Source organism: Mytilus galloprovincialis, chromosome 4, assembly GCF_965363235.1.
Source record: "Mytilus galloprovincialis chromosome 4, xbMytGall1.hap1.1, whole genome shotgun sequence".
NCBI lineage: Eukaryota > Metazoa > Mollusca > Bivalvia > Mytilida > Mytilidae > Mytilus > Mytilus galloprovincialis.
Window position 1 is genome coordinate 69718590 of NC_134841.1, and position 27826 is coordinate 69746415.

At 35.6% G+C, this 27826-nt stretch overlaps 2 protein-coding genes across 3 annotated transcripts in view; one reads left to right on the forward strand and one right to left on the reverse strand.

Moving 5' to 3' along the window:
• Positions 1-27826, reverse strand: part of LOC143072828 (uncharacterized) — an 81243-nt gene that overhangs the window by 7398 nt on the left and 46019 nt on the right. The window lies entirely within an intron of this gene.
• On the forward strand, positions 839-6340 carry LOC143072829 (uncharacterized). Of its 2 annotated transcripts, XM_076247932.1 has the most exons (4): positions 839-987; positions 2603-2744; positions 5403-5500; positions 6118-6340. In XM_076247932.1, the coding sequence occupies exons 1-4, from the start codon at positions 950-952 to the stop codon at positions 6149-6151; spliced, it is 312 nt and encodes a 103-aa protein (XP_076104047.1). In that variant the 5' UTR covers positions 839-949; the 3' UTR covers positions 6152-6340. The 2 variants fall into 2 exon arrangements, 1 of the variants encoding a protein (XP_076104047.1); XR_012977330.1 differs by lacking the exon at positions 5403-5500 and having other exon boundaries at positions 853-987.

Here is a 27826-nt window from a genome sequence, read left to right on the forward strand (position 1 = left end):
ATAAAAAAGACGATGAGGTATGATTGCCAATGAGATAACTGTCCACAAGAGACCAAAATGACACAGAAATTAACAACTATAGGTCACCGTACGGCCTTCAGCAATGAGCAAAGCCCATACCGCATAGTCAGCTATAAACGGTTTTAAACTGAAGCAAATTATCTATTTTATTTATATTTTGATTAAAAACATTTTGGAATTACAAAACAATATTATGTCCATGGCAGTTGAGTAATTGATTATTGTTTGCTTTTTGTATCATGGCATATAATTCAAAAACATCCTTTGTTCGACCTGTTAGTCAAATGCATTTGTCGAAATATACTTGTTCATTGTTCGGTCTTTTAAAAAATGTTGTTTGTGCTGTATTTAGACCCCTCTACCAAGAAATTTGTTTTGCATGCACATGTGTAAAAAAAATCCAAAGCAATCATAGGTTTAACTTTCTTTCGACTTGTATATATATTATATCTGTACAACCTTCAAACCTATGAAACATCAATTATTGATAGAAAAAAATACCGTTAGACTAAGTGCAATTTGAATAATTATGTAACATAAACGATACAAATGTGTTGCAAACAGAACCTTTTGCCGATTGCACTTCAATTTATTTATTATGACAGAATACGGTATTTTTTTCAGTTTTAATTCGCGCATAATTTTAAAATACTTATAGTAAATGTAGGTTTAAGTGAGAAATAATATAATAAGAAATGCTATCTAGAATTCGAAACCATGCAGTTAATGCAATAGGCTGGTCCTCTATCTCTGATATACGGGTATCTCAGATATCCTTAAAAAGACAGGGAACAAGTCTTTCAATGTAGGTATTTTGATTGGTTTAATCAAAATGCTTTGGTTAAAGAAGTACTGTCATGTGTAGTTTTACAATTGAACTTCAACCGTGAGTGCGACAGTATTTCATCCAGCAAAAAGAAGATTAGTAATGGAATATCGTCAAAGAGAGAACAAAGATAGAATACGGTACGAATATTTTGGTTCTTCAAGTTGTTTTGGTTTTAACAGTTATAATTGATCAAATTAAATAATTATATTTTAATTTAAGATAATTTTCGTTAAGAAATTTAAAACAAATAATAGTTCGACTTCGGGACAGATTTAGGAATAGCATTGTATGAAGTATATAGAGTTCCCATTTTTAGGAAGGAGTCTCACCCTTGAATAAAACCCTTATTAACTGTTATTTTATGTTATAGAATAGAACGATTAAGTTTTCAACATTGTTAAATTGAAATTACATCTAAGAGTCCATGTGATTAATGAGACGATTCCTATGTCTGTTCCGAAGATACATGTTTGATAAACGCACATGTTCTAAGTAAAAAAGTCATGTCCTCTAGTCCTAAAAGCGCTTTGAAAAAAGTCATAGGGGGCTATGTTCCTGCCTTATGTTTATTTTAGCTATCATCTACTTGAATTGATTCTACCCTATGGAGCCGTTTGTGACAGTTCTTATCTATAATAGATCACAATACCAAGAACAGATCAGAGAGCCCTATCTATTTTTTGGTAAACGGACCGAAAGTCACAGGACAAAAAGTCACAGGACATAAAGTCACCTAACAGTCACAGGACAAAAGTCACAAATAATCTGTTGACAATTGTTTGAATATATAAGAGAAATATCTTGAAATATTTACTTTTTAATACATATATTCATATTAAAGTTTAAGAAATGTGTCATTATACTTGAAAAATTAAGATTTATTTAAATTTTATAATGCAAAAGAAAGATTTCTTTGCACCATGAAGCCATTTAAGTGCCAACTGAAGCCACTTTGACATTTTGTTTTTTTAATAATTATTTGATCATCTTTGATATGTTTTTGATAAATTTTGTTTACAAGGTTGGTTTATTTACAATAGTTCAAGAAAAATACAAAAATATTTTTGTAGAAATAAGCGTTTTTTATACAAAGAAAATATCAAAAAAAATTAATTGTGACTTTTTGTCTTACATTCTAGTTTTTTTGGGTCCTCATTTAAATTATTAGTGAACTTTTTTTTAATTTTCGATTACGTTAAATATTTTATTCATTCTAATGATTTGATTAATTATGTTATGTTACAATCATTTCATTAACTTTTTAACAAAATAAGTTTTGATATGGTTGTTATTTATTACTGTATATTGCAAGTGACAAATATCCTCATTAATACTAAACCACATAGGTATTATTATGTAAGATTGTATAATGTCAGGTAAAGTCTGGTAACAACAAAAAAATACATGGACACTGTGTAATCCAATTTAACATTTACCTGTAATCTTTCGAAAGAAATTGTATTATGGTACGATCTTTTTACCTTTTTATGAGAGGTTTGGAGTATGAAAGCGGACACATTTTTTCTTCTTCTCAAATACGTTCTTTGTCTCTAAATTTATTTTAAAACGCCCCTCATAGTAAGGGCCGCATATAATGCCAGGTCTTTAAAGCTTACTATACGGTATTGGTTTTGTACATCGTTAAAGGCCATACTGTGACATATAATATATAAATCGTCTTTTGGTCGTATTTTTTGTGTCTTTTGCAAGTTTTAAATACGTAATGTATTTATATGCATGTTTCTTTTTCAGTTCAACATCCAATCCAAGAAAGGAAGTCTTTCTTTTTTATAAAATAGAGTCACCACTTAGTAACTTTTATGCCGCCCGATTCGAGGTGTCTGGAAAGTGGTACACTATAGTACAGAGCAATTCTACTTATACAAAAAAGCCGGTAAGTGTTTTAGTGGTAATCTTATAACATGAAAATGAGAAAGTATACCGATTAACACGTTTAAAAAATATACCCAACAAATAACAGCGTATCCAGAACCTTGAAGTCGGTGTGTGTGTGTGGTAAACGGACAGAAAGTCACAGGACAAAAAGTCACAGGACATAAAGTCACAAATTTGGTAGGACAAAAAGTCACAAATATTTTGTTGACAATTGTTTGAATATATAAGAGAAATGTCTTGAAATATTTACTTTTAAATACATATATTCATACTAAAGTTTAGGAAATGTGTCATTATACTTGAAAAATCAAGGTTTATTTAATTTTAATCATGCAAAAGATATATTTCTTGGCACTATGAAGCCATTTAAGTGACAACCCACTTTGACATTTTGTTTTTTTAACAATTATTTGATCATCTTTGAATTTTTTTTGATAAATATTGTTTACAAAGTTAGTTTTTATACAATAGTTCCAGAAAAATACAAAAATATTTTTGTAGAAATAAGCGATTTTTATTCAAAGAAAATAATCAGAAAAAATGAATTGTGACTTTTTGTCCTGTGACTTTTTGTCCGTGACTTTTTGTCCGTGACTTTTTGTCTGTGACTTTTTGTCCTGTGACTTTCTGTCCTACATTCGTAAGGGGGGGGGGGGTATTGCGATCTAAATTATATATTTAATAAACATTTATGTGAGTGTGCGTGGTAATGGTAATATTTTAGTCTTTATAATGATTTAATTACGTTATATAACAATAATTTCATTAACTTTTTAAATGGCCTTGTTTCTTTGAAATTGGTCTACTTAATATTTTAAATTAAAGATGTCAGATCATCATTTCTATAGTTCTTTATCGTTATTTTTTTTTTTAACATTTCACTTTTTTCTTTAGTCAATTGATCTCTATTATAATTGTCTTAAGCATGTATGTAATATTTGCCACTTGACGTTGAGTAACCAACAATCACCTCTTTAATCTGTTATTATCAGAGATAATAGAGATCAATTGCGGCTCTTGGGCTGATATTGAACCTAGGGCTGATAATACATGCGATATGAAAAATGGCATGTAATAATCTATCTTTTTATCATATTTACGGAAAGACATGTGATAACAATCGAAGCATGTGATAAACTTTTCATATCAGCCCGCTAAGCACCAATTCGGAAAATATGGAAAATACTTTAATTTAATGCTATTATCATACGGTAAAAATCATATGTTATTTAGTCTAAGTATATGATAATGACATTTATCGGTACCATGCATTATTCTCTTTTCTTCAAACTACATCAGAGAAAAATAATATATGTCTCTAATATCATTCATATCCTCATAAATGATGACCCATGCCTAGCCTCATACATGTATGTACATGGTAATTGAAACAGGAAAAATATACTGTCATATATTACCGTATGCTTGGACTAATAGATAAATGTATTTATATATAAGTAGTTCCAGATTATGTTTTATAATATGCAATTGCGGTTTATTAATGATTATAAATAAAACAATGACAATCAAATTCTTTTTTTGTGGAAAGAGGTTTGGGGCAGTATTTTTTAAAATAAATTGTTGGTTTCCTTTGAAAATAGGAATGAAAAGAAAATACGACATTCAATTAGAAAATCTTGTTTGTAAAGACAGTTTGATGTTGAATAAAATCACAAAAAGACAGTTTTGAAGAAAAAAAGTCACAAAAATTGGTAATGTGAGAATTTTGTTATGGAGACATATATTCCATATATCGATACTAACATTCTTGGCACTAAACATTTACTGATATGAACATATTTTGTGAAAACACAGAATTTGATTAGGTATTTCTTTCATGGTCAGATGATTTCACCTGTTAATCGATCTCAATCTGGGATATTGTGTATTAAAAATAGAAATTAGATTTTTTTTTAAATCGTACTTTTTCCAATCAACAAGTACATGTATATACATTTGTAGTTTTAAACATCAAATCTTTTAAAAAGAGACATTAGTTTACACACAGGTGTCAATATTTACACACTCAACAATAAATTGTCATAAATCACGCATGTTGAAGCTGGGATTAATTAACGGATAAAGTTAAGAAGTCAAATCAAGCTGCGATTTATTTCCGCTCTAGATTTATTAATAATTAATAATCTTTTATTCGTAAGCAATACAGCTTATAGAATTATAAATATTACAAATATTCAATTACATCAGTGAAATATATTTACATTTAAACAATTTAGTAAAAAAATCATATAAGTAAGTATACCCATATAACAGAACAGCAGAGTATGGTAAAACTTAACACATATTAAGCATTCATAATGATAAAATTAATTACGTGCCTTTTTGGCCAGAAATAAAAGCTTCCCTAAATGAATTGTTAAGTTCCTTTACATTATGAACAGATAGCAGTTGTATGAGTTTAAAATTCGAAGGTTTTCTCCAATAATATGGTTTGATAAATGTCTTTCGAAGTTCATTATACTTTTCACATACTAAAATAAAATGATATTCATCTTCAATTACAGTACTTGTTTATCACACATATTACAAAGTCTCAGATGTCTCTTAATATTATAAAATCGGTCAGTTTCTATATTCAAACAGTGAGCAGATATGCGATATTTACAAATAAATGGTTTATAAATATAATTTACAGCATGATCTAAATAAAATTGTAACAGACCCACCAAAGATTAAACATCTGAATGGGAGCGCGTTTCCTATCACATTATGCAGAGAAGCATTTTGGGAAAGGTAATAAATTACAAAAATATATTTTTATTTATCAAGAAGTAGAAAAATCTACATACAAAAAACGTTATATGGTTATGTCATAACACTGATGTTACGTTGCATTTCTTCTCGAACCATCGTCCTACTATCTCAGCAGTCAGCACAAACACAAAATAGCAAATACGCACTTAACAAAAGCAATTTGATAATAGCGACCTATGACAGATACTTGTTACAGTTTGAGAATACAGAAATATAAAAAAATTTATCTTGATGCCAATACAATCTGCAATTCATTGTCGTGTTAACAAGAACGAATTCACAGACCTTTGTTTCATATTGAAACAAAAAGTATCTATACTAAATATTGACTGATTTTCAATTATCTGTAAAACTGAACATAATACTGGTACAATAGAAAAGGAGTTCCAAAACCGAGTCACTGAAATTCTTCTGACGATCTTGCGTATCTTCTAAGAAAAAATGGTAGGTAAAATACTTATGTCACATATTAAAATGCATGTCGTAATGCTAAACCTTCATATCACATTTTATTTGTTTGTTTAAAATAGGTGTTTGAGAAAATTGCATGCATTGATTCATTCTTATTTATTGAGTGTACATTTATATATTTCTAGTTCAGCAGTGACAAAACCCTTAAAAGGAATCTAAAGGCGACGTACCCAAAAATCCTGGCAGAATCCAGCCTATGGACCTGAAATTGGGGACTGGGTACGGACATACAGACCCTCATGCACATGATCCAAAGTTGTGGTGAGGACGGAACCGTCTTGGGAAAGCATGGTCCATGTTTAATTTAATTTCATTCGTTTGTCCTTTGATTAAATCACGTTAATGATACGTACTTTTCTTGGTTTTTTTTCTTCAAATTTCCAATTGTTACGTCATAAAAAGGCCTTATATATAAAAATGATGGGGTAAGATTGCCAATGAGAAAACTCTTCACAAGACGCCAAAAGTAAGAACAAAAGTTCACCTTACGGCTTTCAGCAATGATCAAAGCATATACTGCATAATCAGCTTTAAAAGGTCCAGAAATGACAAACGTTAAACAATTTAATCGAGAAAAGCTAACCAATGCGACCTAAGCTATACACAAAACAATAAACCAAAAAGCAAATATGTGACTTAGCAAGCTAGCAACAAACGACACTGAACAACAGGTTCCTAACTTAGTTCATATCAATACATACAGAATGTGACGGTGTTAAACATGTTAGCGGGCGCCAAACTCTCCCCTTACCATGCTCATTATGTTGTGTCCACTAAAACTAGATGAAATCATATTTAATTACTTCCTTTTAACCTTCAGTATGCTGCGATAATTTGATGTTCAATATGTTCCTACAAAGTTATCAATTATTAATGAAAATCTACGGAAGCGTATTAGCGCCACATATTTTTTTAAATTTTTCTTCCTATGTTTGCGTTATAACGCAAACCTTTGCGTTATTACGCAAACATTTACGATATAACGCAAACCTTTGTTTTATCTTATTTCTTATTTAAGATTCAAAGGAAACAGTAGCTATTAATGGAGGAGGCTGTATATATTAAAATTTATCACCTTTGTGGTCATTGCAAAGTAAAATGCTTGAATAATTAGATCATTGACCAATAATGAGCAGAATAATATAAAAAGATGTGGTATGAGTGCCAATAAGAAAACTCTCCATTTAAGTCACTATTCGTAAAAGTAACCATCATAGGCCGAAGTATGGTCTTCAACCCGGAGCATTGGCTCACACTGAACAACAAACTATAAAGGCCCCCCAAAACGATATCCATATTAAAAATCGAGTAAATTGAGGTTATACCGAAGATAAAAATCAACCCTGCTAATATAGCTATAACCGAATATAAATATATACTTCCAAAGTAACTCTCGCTTGAGAACTGTGTAAAGTAGGTTAGATTTGAGTTGTAACGCAAAGGTTTGCGTTATAACGTTATAACGCAAAGATAGGGAAAAAAATGTGTGGCGCCAATACGCTTCCGTAAAAATCATTAACAAAAAAGTAATAAATTTGATCCAGACCATATGGGTATTTGGACATGCAATACGCGTACGGTCCGGACCGTATGCGTACAAATGTATACTTTTAACCATATGAGTATTTGGACAATACGCGTACGGTCCGGACCGTATGTGCCACGTATGCGTATACTCGTACAGTCTATTACGAGCTGGAACATATCTGTTATTGGTTTTTAAAAATCAAATATATTATAAAAATATTATAACAATTAGATGAATAAAGTGAATAAGTGAACATTTGATTTTAATCAATTGAAATTAAGTATTTATTTAATTGTCTATATGAATCCTTATTTTTTTATTACTTAATTTATTTCCACAGATTTTTTTTATTAATTTTATTAATTTCTGTCCAGTGTTTTTGTCGGTTTTTGTGGTAAAGTTCGTAAATATTCTCAAAAGAAGATCTTCAAACATTATAATTACTTCCAATAACTTCAATTTCAATGATTGAAAGTTCAATCCATGTAATTTGCTAAATACAGGAGATTAACAGATTGAAATAATCAGTCTTTTTTTAAATAGTCAAAATATTTAGTTTTTATTCAGTTTACAATTTAACTTTTAAAATTGATTCGAGATTTCTGTTATCTTGATCTGTAATATATATTTTAGTCTAATCAGTGAACTTGACCAGTCAGACCGTACGCGTACGGTCCAAATACTCATATGGTCCGGAACATATTAACATAAATTAGAATATAGTAATTTATGTGTCATTTGGACTGTTGTAAAGCGTTGTCTCATTGGCACTCATACTACGTCTTTTTTACGATTTGATTAATTTGGAACTCTCTTTGTAGTTGAAAACAGCAATTTGTATTCTGAGAAATAAAACAATTTATTGTAGTTATTAATTTCTCAATGACAATGTTTCATTATTAGTAATTGCTACTCGATTTAAATTTGTCAACGTTCAGGATATTCATAACATATAGTTGTCACTGGACGTACTTTTCAAACATTTTACTGTGTAAAAAGTTTCAAATAATTGTTCGATCCTTAAATTTAACTGTCTCGTGTGGAGAAATATCGTAAAACACTTGTTGCCTCGATGGCATCTATATTTTTCGGTGGTTTCCTTTTTCTGGTGATAAAAAAATGTCTGGACAATGGATGGACATCTCAATATGTTCTTTCACAGACCGGTCAAAGAAGTCTGGAAATATCCGTAGTGATTAAAAATAACAACTCAGTTGGTCACCTTTGACCGGAGTCGAAATATTAAGACAGTTTTGGTTATTTAACGTGCAGTGGCCAATGTTTCAGTATATACATCTTAATTTTATAGTTTAATATGAATTATAAAATATACAACTTAGAAATAGTTAAAACGGGTTGATTTAATCTCTATATTCGTTGCTTGATTTAATTATAAATTATTTTTTCTTCTGTTGTAAAACATGTTTTCGGGAAATAGTAGCTAATAATGGATGCAGATTTGTACTGAAAATAGATATAGTATTATTTTTTTTAAATCTGAAATATTCTTATCACAGTAATTAATAAGCGCATGTGTTTAGATCACAATTAACGTTCATCCTGTTTATTGTGTTATTCTTTGCATGATTTAATTATAAATTATTTTTTCTTCTGTTGTAAAACATGTTTTCGGGAAATAGTAGCTAATAATGGATGCAGATTTGTACTGAAAATAGATATAGTATTATTTTTTTTAAATCTGAAATATTCTTATCACAGTAATTAATAAGCGCATGCGTTTAGATCACAATTAACATTCATCCTGTTTATTGTGTAGACCCAGTTGAAACGTTGAGCAATGAATAGACGACAATTCAATCTGAGTTTTATGATTGTTTATGAATGGAAAGACCAGACTGCTGGTCACCATGTCAGCTCAAACCTTATGCATTTACCTTTTTTTAGTGGACATTTTATTCTCCCCCAAAAATAGTTGTTTAAAACACCTTAAATCTAATAAGATAATAGTATTGCCACTTGCAACACATTTCAAACCAAATGTTTCACAGAACGCCTTATATGAAACAAATGCCTAAAAGAAAAGGATGACGACAATCAGTTTAAAATGTTTCAATAATAATACTACAAACAAAATATTAATTACGCCCGGTTTTGTTTATCATATTACTTATTGTCATAAAAGATGTCTTAAACATTTTTTTTTATATAAAAAGATAACATAAGACCTTTAATGATGAATTAATTAGTAACAACCATACCTTATAAAATAAAATGGACATCTCAATAATTCCCTCCGACCGGATAAAGAAGTCCGGAAATATCCGGAGTGGTATACAAGTAAATTTGTAGGTTTTTATTTGACAAGAGATAAATGCCAAGACATATACGAGTTAAAGAAAGAAATCTCAATAAGTTTACTTAGACCGCCTAAATATTCTGTCCTGAATATCGGGAGAGATATGATAATCATTTCGCAGTGTTCTCTTTGACCGGGGTTGAAAGTCCGGATATTTCCGGATTTTTGGTGAAAATCTCATTAAATTCCCTCCGACCGGTGTTACAAGTCCGGAAATATCCTGACCGATACAATACAAATTTCGTTAATTTCCATTGGACCGGAGATAGAAGTCTGGACCAATCCAGATTATGCTTTATTGCCACTAAGTTCTTTTGAATCACTTAATAATTTTCATAAGTCTAAATTTTCAATAAGGTTATAAAAAACAAATATGCCCCAAAACAAACAAGAAGAGAACTAATACACCGAAAACGAGAAGAAAATGAAAAAATCAAAACGGGAATTAACTTGACGTTCTAAATCGACGCCATTGACGTTACCTTAGAAAATTCATATTCAGGTACATGGACGATAGTCCAAGTCTTATATTAACCTCTCGTTATTTTTGCCGCGATGTATAACATGTTTTATCAAAAATTATTTCCTTTGTTTTTAGAAAATGACATGGCAGAAAATTTAAAGTCAATAAAATAAAATAATTAAACTCTGCTTTATTTGGATTTAAAATTGTTTTTTAGCCATTTAATGACAACGTATGGTAGTTGTAAATCTCAATAGTGACAGAAGTTTTGAAATATCCTGATGAATTGAATCAACATTTCGCTAGGTTCCTGTGGATGAAACCTCCGGATCTATCCGGATTATGGATTGAAATCCCAATAAGTTCATTCAGATAGACGAAAGAAGTCCAGAATTATCCGGAGTGGTATAATAACAATTTTGTCGTTTTCCCTTCGATCAGGAACGAAAGTCCGGACGTATACATATTACCTCTGTATATCTCAATAAGTTCCTTCAGACCAGCGAAAGTAGTCCGAAGTAGTACAATAACAATTTTGCTAGTTTCCTTTGACTTTCAATGAATATCCGGATATGACCGGATCATGGGTGGAAATTTCAATTGATTTCTTCAGATCGATGAAAGAAGTCCGGAAATAATCAGAGTGGTAAACTACTAACAAAATTTCGTTTGTTCCCCTTTGACCGAGGTCGAAAGTCCAGGCGTATACGTATTATATGTGGAAATCTCAATAATTCCCTCCGACCGGATAAAGAAGTCCGGAAATATCCGGAGTGGTATACAAGTAATTTTGTAGGTTTTTATTTGATAAGAGATAAATGCCCAAACATATAGGAGTTAAAGAAGGAAATCTCAATACCTTTACTTAGACCGCCTAAATATCCTGTCCTGAATATCGGGAGTGATATGATAATCATTTCGCTAGGTTCTCTTTGACTTCCGTTGAATGTCCGGACATAACCACATTATGGGAGGTAATCTCAAGTTCCCCCAGACTGGTGAAAGAAGTCTGGAATTATACAGAGTGTTATAATAACAATTGCGTTGGTTTACCTTTGACCGGGGTTGAAAGTCCGGATATTTCCGGATTCATGGTGAAAATCTCATTAAATTCCCTCAGACCGGTGGTACAAGTCCGGAAATATCCGGACCGATACAATACGAATTTCGTTAATTTCCATTTGACGGGAGATAAAAGTCAGCACCAATCCAGATTATGCTCTATTGACACTAAGTTATTTTGCATGCAGTTGATAATTTTCATAAGTCAAAATTTTCAATAAGGTTATAAAAAAAAAATGTGCAAAAAAAAAAAAAAAAAAAAAAATAGAACAAATACACAGAAAACGAGGAGAAAATGAAAAAAAAAGAAATTAACTTGACGTCATCAATCGACACCATTGACGTTACCTTAGAAAATTTATATTCAGATTCATGGATAGTCCAAGTCTTATATTGACCCTTCGTGATATTTGCCGCGATGAATAAAATGTTTTATCAAAAATTATTTCCTTTGTTTTTAGCAAATGACATGACGGAACATTTATAGTCGTATAATAAAATAATTAAACTCTGGTTTGATTGGATTTAAATTTTGTTTATTAGCCTTTAATGACAACGTATGGTAGTAGTAAATCTCAATAGATCACTCCATCCAGTGACAGAAGTTTTGAAATACCCTGATGAATTGAATCAACATTTCGCTAGGTTCCTGTGGGTGAAAGTCCGGACATATCCGGATTATGGATTGAAATCCCAATAATTTCAATCAGACCGACGAAAGAAGTCCCGAATTATCCGGAGTTGTATAATAACAATTTCGTCGTTCTCCCTTTGACCAGGAACGAATGTCTGGACGTATACGGATTACCTGTGTATATCTCAATAAGTTCCTTCAGACCAGCGAAAGTAGTCCGAAGTAGTACAATAACAATTTTGCTAGGTTTCCTTTGACTTTCAATGAATATCCGGATATGACCGGATCATGGGTGGAAATTTCAATTGATTTCTTCAGATCGATGAAAGAAGTCCGGAAATAATCAGAGTGGTAAACTACTAACCAAATTTCGTTTGTTCCCCTTTGATCGAGGACGAAAGTCCAGACGTATACGTATTATAGGTGGAAATCTCAATAATTCCCTCCGACCGGATAAAGAAGTCCGGAAATATCCGGAGTGGTAAAAAAGCAATTTTGTAGGTTTTCATTTGACAAGAGATAAATGCCCACACATATACGAGTTAAAGAAGAAAAGAAGAAAATCTCAACATGTTTACTAGGACCGCCTAAATATCCTGTCCTCAATATGGGCGGTGCTGGGGGAAGATTTTCACTCTTATGGGTAGTTGCCTTTATGTTGGTTTTATATGCTTTTATGATGGTTTATCGTGTTTTCCGCTTAATGAAGCACCTATTTATATTGAAAAACACATGTTAAAGTTAGCCAAGGCCTTTACGATGAAAATGACACCATGTATAGACAAATGATATGCTCTGTTTGGTCCCTAGGGTGAAAAGATCCGGGGTTGGTATGGTCAATATTGGCTTCTGGCTATACAAATTGGGGGTAGGGGTCGATTAAATATTTGTTTGGCTTACGTTCACATATTTTAGTATATATAAAGATTCAAGCATGTAGTAAACACCCTAAGCATTAGTTTGAGCTATTATATACCCCAATGGCATGCCTGGGCGATGCTGGGGGCAGATTTTCACTTTAATGGGTAGTTGCCTGTATGTTGGTTTTCTAGGCTTTGATGATGGTTTATCGTGTTTTCCTTTTAAAGAAGCACCTATTTATGTTGGAAAACACATCTTAAAGTTAGCCTAGACCTTTACAATGAAATTAACAACTTGTAAAGACCAATGATATGCTCAGTTTGGTCCCTAGGGTGAAAAGATCCGGGGTCGGAATGGTCAATATTGGCGTCGGGCTAAACAAATTGGGGGTAGGGGTCGATTAAATATTTTTTGGCTTACCTCCACATATTTCAGTATAAATGAAGATTCAGGCATGTAGTAGACACCATAAGCCTTTGTTTGAGCTATAATATACCCCAATGGCATGCCTGGGCGGTGCTGGGGAAAGATTTTCACTCTTATGGATATTTGCCTGTATGTTGGTTTTCTAGGCTTTTATGATGGTTTATTGTGTTTTCCGCTGAATGAAGCACCTATTTATATTGAAAAAACACTTCTTTTAGTTAGCCAAGGCCTTTACGGTGAAAATGACACCTTGTATAGACAAATTATATGCTCAGTTTGGTCCCTAGGGTGAAAAGATCCGGGGTTGGTATGGTCAATATTGGCTTCTGGCTATACAAATTGGGGGTAGGGGTCGATTAAATATTTGTTTGGCTTACGTTCACATATTTTGGTATATATAAAGATTCAAGCATGTAGTAAACACCCTAAGCATTAGTTTGAGCTATTATATACCCCAATGACATGCCTGGGTGGTGCTGGGGGAAGATTTTCACTTTAATGGGTAGTTGCCTTTATGTTGGTTTTCTAGGCTTTGATGATGGTATATCGTGTTTTCCTTTTAAAGAGGCACCTATTTATGTTGGAAAACACATCTTAAAGTTAGCCTAGACCTTTACAATGAAATTGACAACTTGTATAGACCAATGATATGCTCAGTTTGGTCCCTAGGGTGAAAAGATCCGGGGTCGGTATGGTCAATATTGGCGTCTGGCTATCAAAATTGGGGGTAGGGGTCGATTAAATATTTTTTTGGCTTACCTCCACATATTTCAGTATAAATAAAGATTCAGGCATGTAGAAGACACCCTTAACTTTAGTTTGAGCTGTAATATACCCCAATGGTATGCCTGGGCGGTGCTGGGGGAAGATTTTCACTCTTATGGGTAGTTGCCTTTATGTTGGTTTTCTAGGCTTTTATGATGGTTTAACGTGTTTTCCGCTTGATGATGCACCTATTTATGCTGGAAAACACACCTTTAAGTTAGCCAAGGCCTTTACGATGAAAATGACACCTTGTACAGACAAATTATATGCTCAGTTTTGTCCCTAGGGTGAAAAGATCCGGGGTTGGTATGGTCAATATTGGCTTCTAGCTTTACAAATTGGGGGTAGAGGTGGATTAAATATTTGTTTGGCTTACGTTCACATATTTAAGTATATATAAAGATCCAAGCATGTAGTAAACACCCTAAGCATCAGTTTGAGCTATGATATACCACACTGGCATGCCTGGGCGGTGCTTGGGGAAGATTTTCACTCTTATTGATATTTGCCTTTATGTTGGTTTTCTATGCTTTTATGATGGTTTATCGTGTTTTCCGCTGAATTAAGGACCTATTTATATTGAAAAACACATCTTTTAGTTAGCCAAGGCATTTACGATGAAAATGACACCTTGTATAGACAAATTGTATGCTCAGTTTGGTCCCTAGGGTGAAAAGATCCGGGGTTGGTATGGTCAATATTGGCTTCTGGCTATACAAATTGGGGGTAGGGGTCGATTAAATATTTTTTTGGCTTACCTCCACATATTTTAGTATAAATAAAGATTCAGGCATGTAGTAAACACCCTTAGCTTTAGTTTGAGCTATAATATACCCCAATGGCATGCCTGGGCGGTGCTGGGGAAAGATTTTCACTCTAATGGATATTTGCCTGTATGTTGGTTTTCTAGGCTTTTATGATGGTTTATTGTGTTTTCCGCTGAATGAAGAACCTATTTATATTGAAAAACACTTCTTTTAGTTAGCCAAGGCCTTGACGATGAAAATGACACCTTGTATAGACAAATTATATGCTCAGTTTGGTCCCTAGGGTGAAAAGATCCGGGGTTGGTATGGTCAATATTGGCTTCTGGCTATACAACTTGGGGGTAGGGGTCGATTAAATATTTGTTTGGCTTACGTTCACATATTTTGATATATATAAAGATTCAAGCATGTAGTAAACACCCTAAGCATTAGTTTGAGCTATTATATACCCCAATGACATGCCTGGGTGGTGCTGGGGGAAGATTTTCACTTTAATGGGTAGTTGTCTTTATGTTGGTTTTCTAGGCTTTGATGATGGTTTATCATGTTTTCCTTTTAAAGAGGCACCTATTTATGTTGGAAAACACATCTTGAAGTTAGCCTAGACCTTTACAATAAAATTGACAACTTGTAAAGACCAATGATATGCTCAGTTTGGTCCCTAGGGTGAAAAGATCCGGGGTTGGTATGGTCAATATTGGCGTCTGGCTATCCAAATTGGGGGTAGGGGTCGATTAAATATTTTTTTGGCTTACCTCCACATATTTTAGTATAAATAAAGATTCAGGCATGTAGTAGACACACTTAGCTTTAGTTTGAGCTATAATATACCCCAATGGCATGCCTGGGCGGTGCTGGGGGAATATTTTCACTCTTATGGGTAGTTGCCTTTATGTTGGTTTTCTAGGATTTTATGGTGTTTTAACGTGTTTTCCGCTTGATGATGCACCTACTTATGTTGGAAAACACATCTTTAAGTCAGCCAAGGCCTTTACGATGAAAATGACACCTTGTATAGACCAATCATATGCTCAGTTTGGTCCCTAGGGTGAAAAGATCCGGGGTTGGTATGGTCAATATTGGCGTCGGGCCATCCAAATTAGGGGTAGGGGTCGATTAAATATTTTTTTGGCTTACCTCCACATATTTTAGTATAAATAAAGATTCAGGCATGTAGTAGACACCCTTAGCTTTAGTTTGAGCTATAATATACCCCAATGGCATGCCTGGCTGGTGCTGGGGGAATATGTTCACTCTGATGGGTAGTTGCCTTTATGTTGGTTTTATAGGCTTTGATGATGGTGCATCGTGTTTTCCGCTGTATGAAGCACCTATTAATGTTAGAAAACACATCTAAAAGTTAGCCAAAGTCTTTACGATGGAAATGACACCTTGTATAGACCAATGATATGCTCAGTTTGAACCCTAGGGTGAAAAGATCCGGGGTTGGTATGGTCAATATTGGCGTCGGGCTAAACAAATTGGGGGTAGGGGTCGATTAAATATTTTGTTGGCTTACATTTACATATTTTAGTATAAATAAAGATTCAGGCATGTAGGAGACACCCTAAGCATTAGTTTGAGCTATAATATACCCCAATGGCATGCCTGGGCGGTGCTAGGGGAAGATTTACACTCTTATGGGTAGTTGCCTTTTTTTTGGTTTCTAGGCTTTTATGATGGTTTATCATGTTATCCGCTTAATGAGGCACATATTTAGGTTGGAAAACACATCTTAAAGTTAGCCAAGGCCTTGACGATGAAAATGACACCTTGTATAGACAAATTATATGCTCAGTTTGGTCCCTAGGGTGAAAAGATCCGGGGTTGGTATGGTCAATATTGGCTTATGGCTATACAACTTGGGGGTAGGGGTCGATTAAATATTTGTTTGGCTTACGTTCACATATTTTGATATATATAAAGATTCAAGCATGTAGTAAACACCCTAAGCATTAGTTTGAGCTATTATATACCCCAATGACATGCCTGGGTGGTGCTGGGGGAAGATTTTCACTTTAATGGGTAGTTGCCTTTATGTTGGTTTTCTAGGCTTTGATGATGGTTTATCATGTTTTCCTTTTAAAGAGGCACCTATTTATGTTGGAAAACACATCTTGAAGTTAGCCTAGACCTTTACAATGAAATTGACAACTTGTAAAGACCAATGATATGCTCAGTTTGGTCCCTAGGGTGAAAAGATCCGGGGTTGGTATGGTCAATATTGGCGTCTGGCTATCCAAATTGGGGGTAGGGGTCGATTAAATATTTTTTTGGCTTACCTCCACATATTTTAGTATAAATAAAGATTCAGGCATGTAGTAGACACACTTAGCTTTAGTTTGAGCTATAATATACCCCAATGGCATGCCTGGGCGGTGCTGGGGGAATATTTTCACTCTTATGGGTAGTTGCCTTTATGTTGGTTTTCTAGGATTTTATGGTGTTTAAACGTGTTTTCCGCTTGATGATGCACCTACTTATGTTGGAAAACACATCTTTAAGTCAGCCAAGGCCTTTACGATGAAAATGACACCTTGTATAGACCAATCATATGCTCAGTTTGGTCCCTAGGGTGAAAAGATCCGGGGTTGGTATGGTCAATATTGGCGTCGGGCCATCCAAATTAGGGGTAGGGGTCGATTAAATATTTTTTTGGCTTACCTCCACATATTTTAGTATAAATAAAGATTCAGGCATGTAGTAGACACCCTTAGCTTTAGTTTGAGCTATAATATACCCCAATGGCATGCCTGGGCGATGCTGGGGGCAGATTTTCACTCTGATGGGTAGTTGCCTTTATGTTGGTTTTATAGGCTTTGATGATGGTTTATCGTGTTTTCCTTTTAAAGAAGCACCTTTTTATGTTGGAAAACACTACTTAAAGTTAACCTAGACCTTTACAATGAAATTGACAACTTGTATAGACCAATGATATGCTCAGTTTGGTCCCTAGGGTGAAAAGATCCGGGGTCGGTATGGTCAATATTGGCGGCTGGCTATCAAAATTGGGGGTAGGGGTCGATTAAATATTTTTTTGGCTTACCTCCACATATTTCAATATAAATAAAGATTCAGGCATGTAGTAGACACCCTTAACCTTAGTTTGAGCTGTAATATACCCCAATGGCATGCCTGGGCGGTGCTGGGGGAAGATTTTCACTCTTATGGGTAGTTGCCTTTATGTTGGTTTTCTAGGCTTTTATGGTGGTTTAACGTGTTTTCCGCTTGATGATGCACCTGTTTATGCTGGAAAACACATCTTTAAGTTATCCAAGGCCTTTACGATGAAAATGACACCTTGTACAGACAAATTATATGCTCAGTTTGGTCCCTAGGGTGAAAAGATCCGGGGTTGGTATGGTCAATATTGGCTTCTAGCTATACAAATTGGGGGTAGAGGTGGATTAAATATTTGTTTGGCTTACGTTCACATATTTAAGTATATATAAAGATCCTAGCATGTAGTAAACACCCTAATCATCAGTTTGAGCTATGATATACCACAATGGCATGCCTGGGCGGTGCTTGCGGAAGATTTTCACTCTTATTGATATTTGCCTTTATGTTCGTTTTCTAGGCTTTTATGATGGTTTATCGTGTTTTCCGCTGAATGAAGCACCTATTTATATTGAAAAACACTTCTTTTAGTTAGCCAAGGCCTTTACGATGAAAATGACACCTTGTATAGACAAATTATATGCTCAGTTTGGTCCCTAGGGTGAAAAGATCCGGGGTTGGTATGGTCAATATTGGCTTCTGGCTATACAAATTGGGGGTAGGGGTCGATTAAATATTTGTTTGGCTTACGTTCACATATTTTGGTATATATAAAGATTCAAGCATGTAGTAAATTCCCTAAGCATTAGTTTGAGCTATTATATACCCCAATGACATGCCTGGGTGGTGCTGGGGGAAGATTTTCACTTTAATGGGTAGTTGCCTTTATGTTGGTTTTCTAGGCTTTGATGATGGTTTATCGTGTTTTCCTTTTAAAGAGGCACCTATTTATGTTGGAAAACACATCTTAAAGTTAGCCTAGACCTTTACAATGAAATTGACAACTTGTAAAGACCAATGATATGCTCAGTTTGGTCCCTAGGGTGAAAAGATCCGGGGTTGGTATGGTCAATATTGGCGCCTGGCTATCCAAATTGGGGGTAGGGGTCGATTAAATATTTTTTTGTCTTACCTCCACATATTTTAGTATAAGTAAAGTTTCAGGCATGTAGTAGACACACTTAGCTTTAGTTTGAGCTATAATATACCCCAATGGCATGCCTGGGCGGTGCTGGGGGAATATTTTCACTCTTATGGGTAGTTGCCTTTATGTTGGTTTTCTAGGCTTTTATGGTGTTTTAACGTGTTTTCCGCTTGATGATGCACCTACTTATGTTGGAAAACACATCTTTAAGTCAGCCAAGGCCTTTACGATGAAAATGACACCTTGTATAGACCAATCATATGCTCAGTTTTGTCCCTAGGGTGAAAAGATCCGGGGTCGGTATGGTCAATATTGGCGTCGGGCCATCCAAATTAGGGGTAGGGGTCGATTAAATATTTTTTTGGCTTACCTCCACATATTTTAGTATAAATAAAGATTCAGGCATGTAGTAGACACCCTTAGCTTTAGTTTGAGCTATAATATACCCCAATGGCATGCCTGGGCGGTGCTGGAGGAAGATTTTCACTCTTATGGGTAGTTGCCTTTATGTTGGTTTCCTAGGCTTTGATGGTGGTTCATCGTGTTTTCCGCTTAATGAAGCACCTATTAATGTTAGAAAATACATCTTAAAGTTAGCCAAGGCCTTTACGATGAAAATGACACCTTGTATAGACCAATAATATGCTCAGTTTGAATCCTAGGGTGAAAAAATCCGGGGTAGGTATGGTCAATATTGGCTTCTGGCTATACAAAGTGGGGGTAGGGGTGGATTAAATAATGTTTTGACTTACGTTCACATATTTTAGTATATATAAAGATACAGGCATGTAGTAGACACCCTTAGCTTTAGTTTGAGCTATAATATACCCCAATGGCATGCCTGGGCGGTGCTGGGGGAAGATTTTCACTCTTATGGGTAGTTGCCTTAATGTTGGTTTTCTAGGCTTTAATGATGGTTTATCGTGTTTTCCGCTTAATGAGGCACGTATTTATGTTGAAAAACACATCTTAAAGTTAGCCAAGGCCTTTGCGCTGAAAATGACACCTTGTATAGACCAATGATATGCTCAGTTTGGTCCCTAGGGTGAAAAGATCAGGGGTTGGTATGGTCAATATTGACGTCTTGCTATCCAAATTGGGGGTAGGGGTCGATTAAACATTTTTTTGGCTTACCTCCACATATTTTAGTATAAATAAAGATACAGGCATGTAGTAGATACCATAAGCCTTAGTTTGAGCTATAATATACCCCAATGGCATGCCTGGGCGATGCTTGGGAAAGATTTTCACTCTTATGGGTAGTTGCCTTTATGTTGGTTTTCTAGGCTTTGAAGATGGTTCATCGTGTTTTCCGCTTAATGAAGCACCTATTAATGTTAGAAAATACATCTTAAAGTTAGCCAAGGCCTTTACGATGAAAATGACACTTTGTATAGACCAATAATATGCTCAGTTTGAAGTCTAGGGTGAAAAGATCCGGGATTGGTATGGTCAATATTGGCTTCTGGCTATACAAAGTGGGAGTAGGGGTGGATTAAACATTTTTTTTGGCTTACGTTCACATATTTTAGTATATATAAAGATTCAGGCATGTAGTAGATACCCTAAGCCTTAGTTTGAGCTATAATATACCCCAATGGCATGCCTGGGCGGTGCTTGGGGAAGATTTTCACTCTTGTGGGTAGTTGCCTTTATGTTGGTTTTCTAGGCTTTGAAAATGGTTCATCGTGTTTACTGCTTAATGAAGCACCTATTAATGTTAGAAAATACATCTTAAAGTTAGCCAAGGCCTTTACGATGAAAATGACACCTTGTATAGACCAATGATATGCTCATTTTAAACCCTAGGGTGAAAAGATCCGGGGTTGGTATGGTCAATATTGGCTTCTTGCTATACAAAGTGGGGGTAGGGGTCGATTAAATATTTTTTTGGCTTACCTCCACATATTTTAGAATAAATGAAGATTCAGACATGTAGTAGACACCATATGCTTTAATTTAAGCTATAATATACCCCAATGGCATGCCTTGGCGGTGCTGGAGGAAGATTTTCACTCTTATGGGTTGTTGACTTTATGTTGGTTTTCTAGGCTTTTATGGTGGTTTAACGATTTTTCCGCTTGTTGATGCACCTATTTATGTTGAAAAACACATCTATTAGTTAGCCAAGGCCTTTACGGCGAAAATGACAACTTGTATAGACCAATGATATGCTCATTTTGGTCCCTAGGGTGAAAAGATCAGGGGTTGGTATGGTCAATATTGGCGTCGGGCTAAACAAATTGAGGGTAGGGGTCGATTAAATATTTTTTGGCCTTACATTCACATATTTTAGTATAAATAAAGATTCAGGCATGTAGTGAACACCCTAAGCATTAGTTTGAGCTATAGTATACCCCAATGGCATGCCTGGGCGGTGCTGGGGGAAGATTTGCACTCTTATGGATAGTTGCCTTTATGTTGGTTTTCTAGGCTTTTATGGTGTTTTAACGTGTTTTCCGCTTGATGATGCACCTACTTATGTTGGAAAACACATCTTTAAGTCAGCCAAGGCCTTTACGATGAAAATGACACCTTGTATAGACCAATCATATGCTCAGTTTGGTCCCTAGGGTGAAAAGATCCGGGGTCGGTATGGTCAATATTGGCGTCGGGCCATCCAAATTAGGGGTAGGGGTCGATTAAATATTTTTTTGGCTTACCTCCACATATTTTAGTATAAATAAAGATTCAGGCATGTAGTAGACACCCTTAGCTTTAGTTTGAGCTATAATATACCCCAATGGCATGCCTGGGCGGTGCTGGAGGAAGATTTTCACTCTTATGGGTAGTTGCCTTTATGTTGGTTTCCTAGGCTTTGATGGTGGTTTATCGTGTTTTCCGCTTAATGAAGCACCTATTAATGTTAGAAAATACATCTTAAAGTTAGCCAAGGCCTTTACGATGAAAATGACACCTTGTATAGACCAATAATATGCTCAGTTTGAACCCTAGGGTGAAAAAATCCGGGGTAAGTATGGTCAATATTGGCTTCTGGCTATACAAAGTGGGGGTAGGGGTGGATTAAATAATGTTTTGACTTACGTTCACATATTTTAGTATATATAAAGATACAGGCATGTAGTAGACACCCTTAGCTTTAGTTTGAGCTATAATATACCCCAATGGCATGCCTGGGCGGTGCTGGGGGAAGATTTTCACTCTTATGGGTAGTTGCCTTAATGTTGGTTTTCTAGGCTTTAATGATGGTTTATCGTGTTTTCCGCTTAATGAGGCCTGTATTTATGTTGAAAAACACATCTTAAAGTTAGCCAAGGCCTTTGCACTGAAAATGACACCTTGTATAGACCAATGATATGCTCAGTTTGGTCCCTAGGGTGAAAAGATCAGGGGTTGGTATGGTCAATATTGACGTCTTGCTATCCAAATTGGGGGTAGGGGTCGATCAAACATTTTTTTGGCTTACCTCCACATATTTTAGTATAAATAAAGATTCAGGCATGTAGTAGATACCATAAGCCTTAGTTTGAGCTATAATATACCCCAATGGCATGCCTGGGCGATGCTTGGGAAAGATTTTCACTCTTATGGGTAGTTGCCTTTATGTTGGTTTTCTAGGCTTTGAAGATGGTTCATCGTGTTTTCCGCTTAATGAAGCACCTATTAATGTTAGAAAATACATCTAAAAGTTAGCCAAGGCCTTTACGATGAAAATGACACCTTGTATAGACCAATAATATGCTCAGTTTGAAGTCTAGGGTGAAAAGATCCGGGATTGGTATGGTCAATATTGGCTTCTGGCTATACAAAGTGGGAGTAGGGGTGGATTAAACATTTTTTTTGGCTTACGTTCACATATTTTAGTATATATAAAGATTCAGGCATGTAGTAGATACCCTAAGCCTTAGTTTGAGCTATAATATACCCCCAATGGCATGCCTGGGCGGTGCTTGGGGAAGATTTTCACTCTTGTGGGTAGTTGCCTTTATGTTGGTTTTCTAGGCTTTGAAAATGGTTCATCGTGTTTACTGCTTAATGAAGCACCTATTAATGTTAGAAAATACATCTTAAAGTTAGCCAAGGCCTTTACGATGAAAATGACACCTTGTATAGACCAATGATATGCTCATTTTAAACCCTAGGGTGAAAAGATCCGGGGTTGGTATGGTCAATATTGGCTTCTTGCTATACAAAGTGGGGGTAGGGGTGGATTAAACATTTTTTTGGCTTACGTTCACATATTTTAGTATATATAAAGATTCAGGCATGTAGTAAACACCATATGCATTAGTTTGAGCTATAATATACCCCAATGGCATGCCTTGGCGGTGCTGGAGGAAGATTTTCACTCTTATGGGTTGTTGCCTTTATGTTGGTTTTCTAGGCTTTTATGGTGGTTTAACGTGTTTTCCGCTTGATGATGCACTTATTTATGTTGAAAAACACATCTATTAGTTAGCCAAGGCCTTTACGATGAAAATGACACCTTGTATAGACCAATGATATGCTCAGTTTGGTCCCTAGGGTGAAAAGATCCGGGGTTGGTCTGGTCAATATTGGCGTCGGGCTAAACAAATTGAGGATAAGGGTCGATTAAATATTTTTTGGGCTTACATTCACATATTTTAGTATAAATAAAGATTCAGGCATGTAGTCAACACCCTAAGCATTAGTTTGAGCTATAGTATACCCCAATGGCATACTTGGGCGGTGCTGGGGGAAGATTTGCACTCTTATGGGTAGTTGCCTTTATGTTGGTTTTCTAGGCTTTGATGATGGTTTATCGTCTTTTCCGCGTAATGAAGCACCTATTTATGTTTGAAAACACATCTTAAAGTTAGCCAAGGCCTTTACGGCGAAAATGACACCTTGTATAGACCAATGATATGGTCAGTTTGGTCCCTAGGGTGAAAAGATCCGGGGTTGGTATGGTCAATATTGGCGTCTGGCTACCCAAATTGGGGGTAGGGGTCGATTAAATATTTTTTTGGCTTACCTCCACATATTTTAGAATAAATGAAGATTCAGACATGTAGTAGACACCATATGCTTTAATTTAAGCTATAATATACCCCAATGGCATGCCTTGGCGGTGCTGGAGGAAGATTTTCACTCTTATGGGTTGTTGACTTTATGTTGGTTTTCTAGGCTTTTATGGTGGTTTAACGTGTTTTCCGCTTGTTGATGCACCTATTTATGTTGAAAAACACATCTATTAGTTAGCCAAGGCCTTTACGGCGAAAATGACAACTTGTATAGACCAATGATATGCTCATTTTGGTCCCTAGGGTGAAAAGATCAGGGGTTGGTATGGTCAATATTGGCGTCGGGCTAAACAAATTGAGGGTAGGGGTCGATTAAATATTTTTTGGCCTTACATTCACATATTTTAGTATAAATAAAGATTCAGGCATGTAGTAAACACCCAAAGCATTAGTTTGAGCTATAGTATACCCCAATGGCATGCCTGGGCGGTGCTGGGGGAAGATTTGCACTCTTATGGGTAGTTGCCTTTATGTTGGTTTACTAGGCTTTGATGATGGTTTATCGTGTTTTCCGCTGAATGAAGCACCTAATAATGTTAGAAAATACATTTTAGAGTTAGCCAAAGCCTTTACGATGAAAATGACACCTTGTAAAGACCAATGATATGGTCAGTTTGGTCCCTAGGTTGAAAAGATCCGGGGTTGGTATGGTCAATATTGGCGTCTGGCTACCCAAATTGGTGGTAGGGGTCGATTAAATATTTTTTTGGCTTACCTCCACATATTTTAGTATGACTAAAGATTCAGGCATGTAGAAGATACCCTATTCCTTAGTTTGAGCTATAATATTACCCCAATGGCATGCCTGGGCGGTGCTTGGGGAAGATTTTCACTCTTATGGGTATTTGCCTTTATGTTGGTTTTCTAGGCTTTGATGATGGTTCATCGTGTTTTCCGCTTAATGAAGCACCTATTAATGTTAGAAAATACATCTTAAAGTTAGCCAAGGCCTTTACGATGAAAATGACACCTTGTATAGACCAATAATATGCTCAGTTTGAAGTCTAGGGTGAAAAGATCCGGGATTGGTATGGTCAATATTGGCTTCTGGCTATACAAAGTGGGAGTAGGGGTGGATTAAACATTTTTTTGGCTTACGTTTACATATTTTAGTACATATAAAGATTCAGGCATGTAGTAGATACCCTAAGCCTTAGTTTGAGCTATAATGTACCCCAATGGCATGCCTGGGCGGTGCTTGGGGAAGATTTTCACTCTTGTGGGTAGTTACCTTTATGTTGGTTTTCTAGGCTTTGAAGATGGTTCATCGTGTTTTCCGCTTAATGAAGCACCTATTAATGTTAGAAAATACATCTTAAAGTTAGCCAAGGCCTTTACGATGAAAATGACACCTTGTATAGACCAATGATATGCTCATTTTAAACCCTAGGGTGAAAAGATCCGGGGTTGGTATGGTCAATATTGGCTTCTGGCTATACAAAGTGGGGGTAGGGGTGGATTAAACATTTTTTTGGCTTACGTTCACATATTTTAGTATATATAAAGATTCAGGCATGTAGTAAACACCATATGCATTAGTTTGAGCTATAATATACCCCAATGGCATGCCTTGGCGGTGCTGGAGGAAGATTTTCACTCTTATGGGTTGTTGCCTTTATGTTGGTTTTCTGGGCTTTTATGGTGGTTTAACGTGTTTTCCGCTTGATGATGCACTTATTTATGTTGAAAAACACATCTATTAGTTAGCAAAGGCCTTTACGATGAAAATGACACCTTGTATAGACCAATGATATGCTCAGTTTGGTCCCTAGGGTGAAAAGATCCGGGGTTGGTATGGTCAATATTGGCGTCGGGCTAAACAAATTGAGGGTAGGGGTCGATTAAATATTTTTTGGGCTTACATTCACATATTTTAGTATAAATAAAGATTCAGGCATGTAGTCAACACCCTAAGCATGAGTTTGAGCTATAGTATACCCCAATGGCATACTTGGGCGGTGCTGGGTGAAAATTTGCACTCTTATGGGTAGTTGCCTTTATGTTGGTTTTCTAGGCTTTGATGATGGTTTATCGTGTTTTCCGCGTAATGAGGCACCTATTTATGTTGGAAAACACATCTTAAAGTTAGCCAAGGCCTTAACGGCGAAAATGACACCTTGTATAGACCAATGATATGCTCAGTTTGGTCCCTAGGGTGAAAAGATCCGGGGTTGGTATGGTCAATATTGGCGTCTGGCTACCCAAATTGGGGGTAGGGGTCGATTAAATATTTTTTTGGCTTACCTCCACATATTTTAGAATAAATGAAGATTCAGGCATGTAGTAGACACCATATGCTTTAATTTAAGCTATAATATACCCCAATGGCATGCCTTGGCGGTGCTGGAGGAAGATTTTCACTCTTATGGGTTGTTGACTTTATGTTGGTTTTCTAGGCTTTTATGGTGGTTTAACGTGTTTTCCGCTTGTTGATGCACCTATTTATGTTGAAAAACACATCTATTAGTTAGCCAAGGCCTTTGCGATGAAAATGACAACTTGTATAGACCAATGATATGCTCAGTTTGGTCCCTAGGGTGAAAAGATCAGGGGTTGGTATGGTCAATATTGGCGTCGGGCTAAACAAATTGAGGGTAGGGGTCGATTAAATATTTTTTGGGCTTACATTCACATATTTTAGTATAAATAAAGATTCAGGCATGTAGTAAACACCCTAAGCATTAGTTTGAGCTATAGTATACCCCAATGGCATGCCTGGGCGGTGCTGGGGGAAGATTTGCACTCTTATGGGTAGTTGCCTTTATGTTGGTTTACTAGGCTTTGATGATGGTTTATCGTGTTTTCCGCTGAATGAAGCACCTAATAATGTTAGAAAATACATCTTAGAGTTAGCCAAAGCCTTTACGATGAAAATGACACCTTGTAAAGACCAATGATATGGTCAGTTTGGTCCCTAGGGTGAAAAGATCCGGGGTTGGTATGGTCAATATTGGCGTCTGGCTACCCAAATTGGTGGTAGGGGTCGATTAAATATTTTTTTGGCTTACCTCCACATATTTTAGTATGACTAAAGATTCAGGCATGTAGAAGATACCCTAAGCCTTAGTTTGAGCTATAATATACCCCAATGGCATGCCTGGGCGGTGCTTGGGGAAGATTTTCACTCTTATGGGTAGTTGCCTTTATGTTGGTTTTCTAGGCTTTGATGATGGTTCATCGTGTTTTCCGCTTAATGAAGCACCTAATAATGTTAGAAAATACATCTTAGAGTTAGCCAAGGCCTTTACGATGAAAATGACACCTTGTAAAGACCAATGATATGCTCAGTTTGAACCCTGGGGTGAAAAGATCCCGGGTTGGTATGGTCAATACTGGCTTCTGGCTATAAAAAGTGGGGGTAGGGGTGGATTAAACATTTTTTTGGCTTACGTTCACATATTTTAGTATATATAAAGGTTCAGGCATGTAGTAAACATCATATGCATTAGTTTGAGCTATAGTATACCCTAAATGGAATGCCTGGGCGGTGCTGGGGGAATATTTACACTCTTATGGGTAGTTGCCTTTATGTTGGTTTTCTATGCTTTTATGGCGGTTTAACGTGTTTTCCGCTTGATAATGCACCTATTTATGTTGAAAAACACATATTTTAGTTAGCCAAGGCCTTTACGATGAAAATGACACCTTGTATAGACCAATGATATTCTCAGTTTGGTCCCTAGGGTGAAAAGATACTGGGTTGGTATGGTCAATATTGGCGTCGGGCTAAACAAATTGGGGGTAGGGGTCGATTAAATATTTTTGGGCTTACATTCACATATTTTAGTATAAATAAAGATT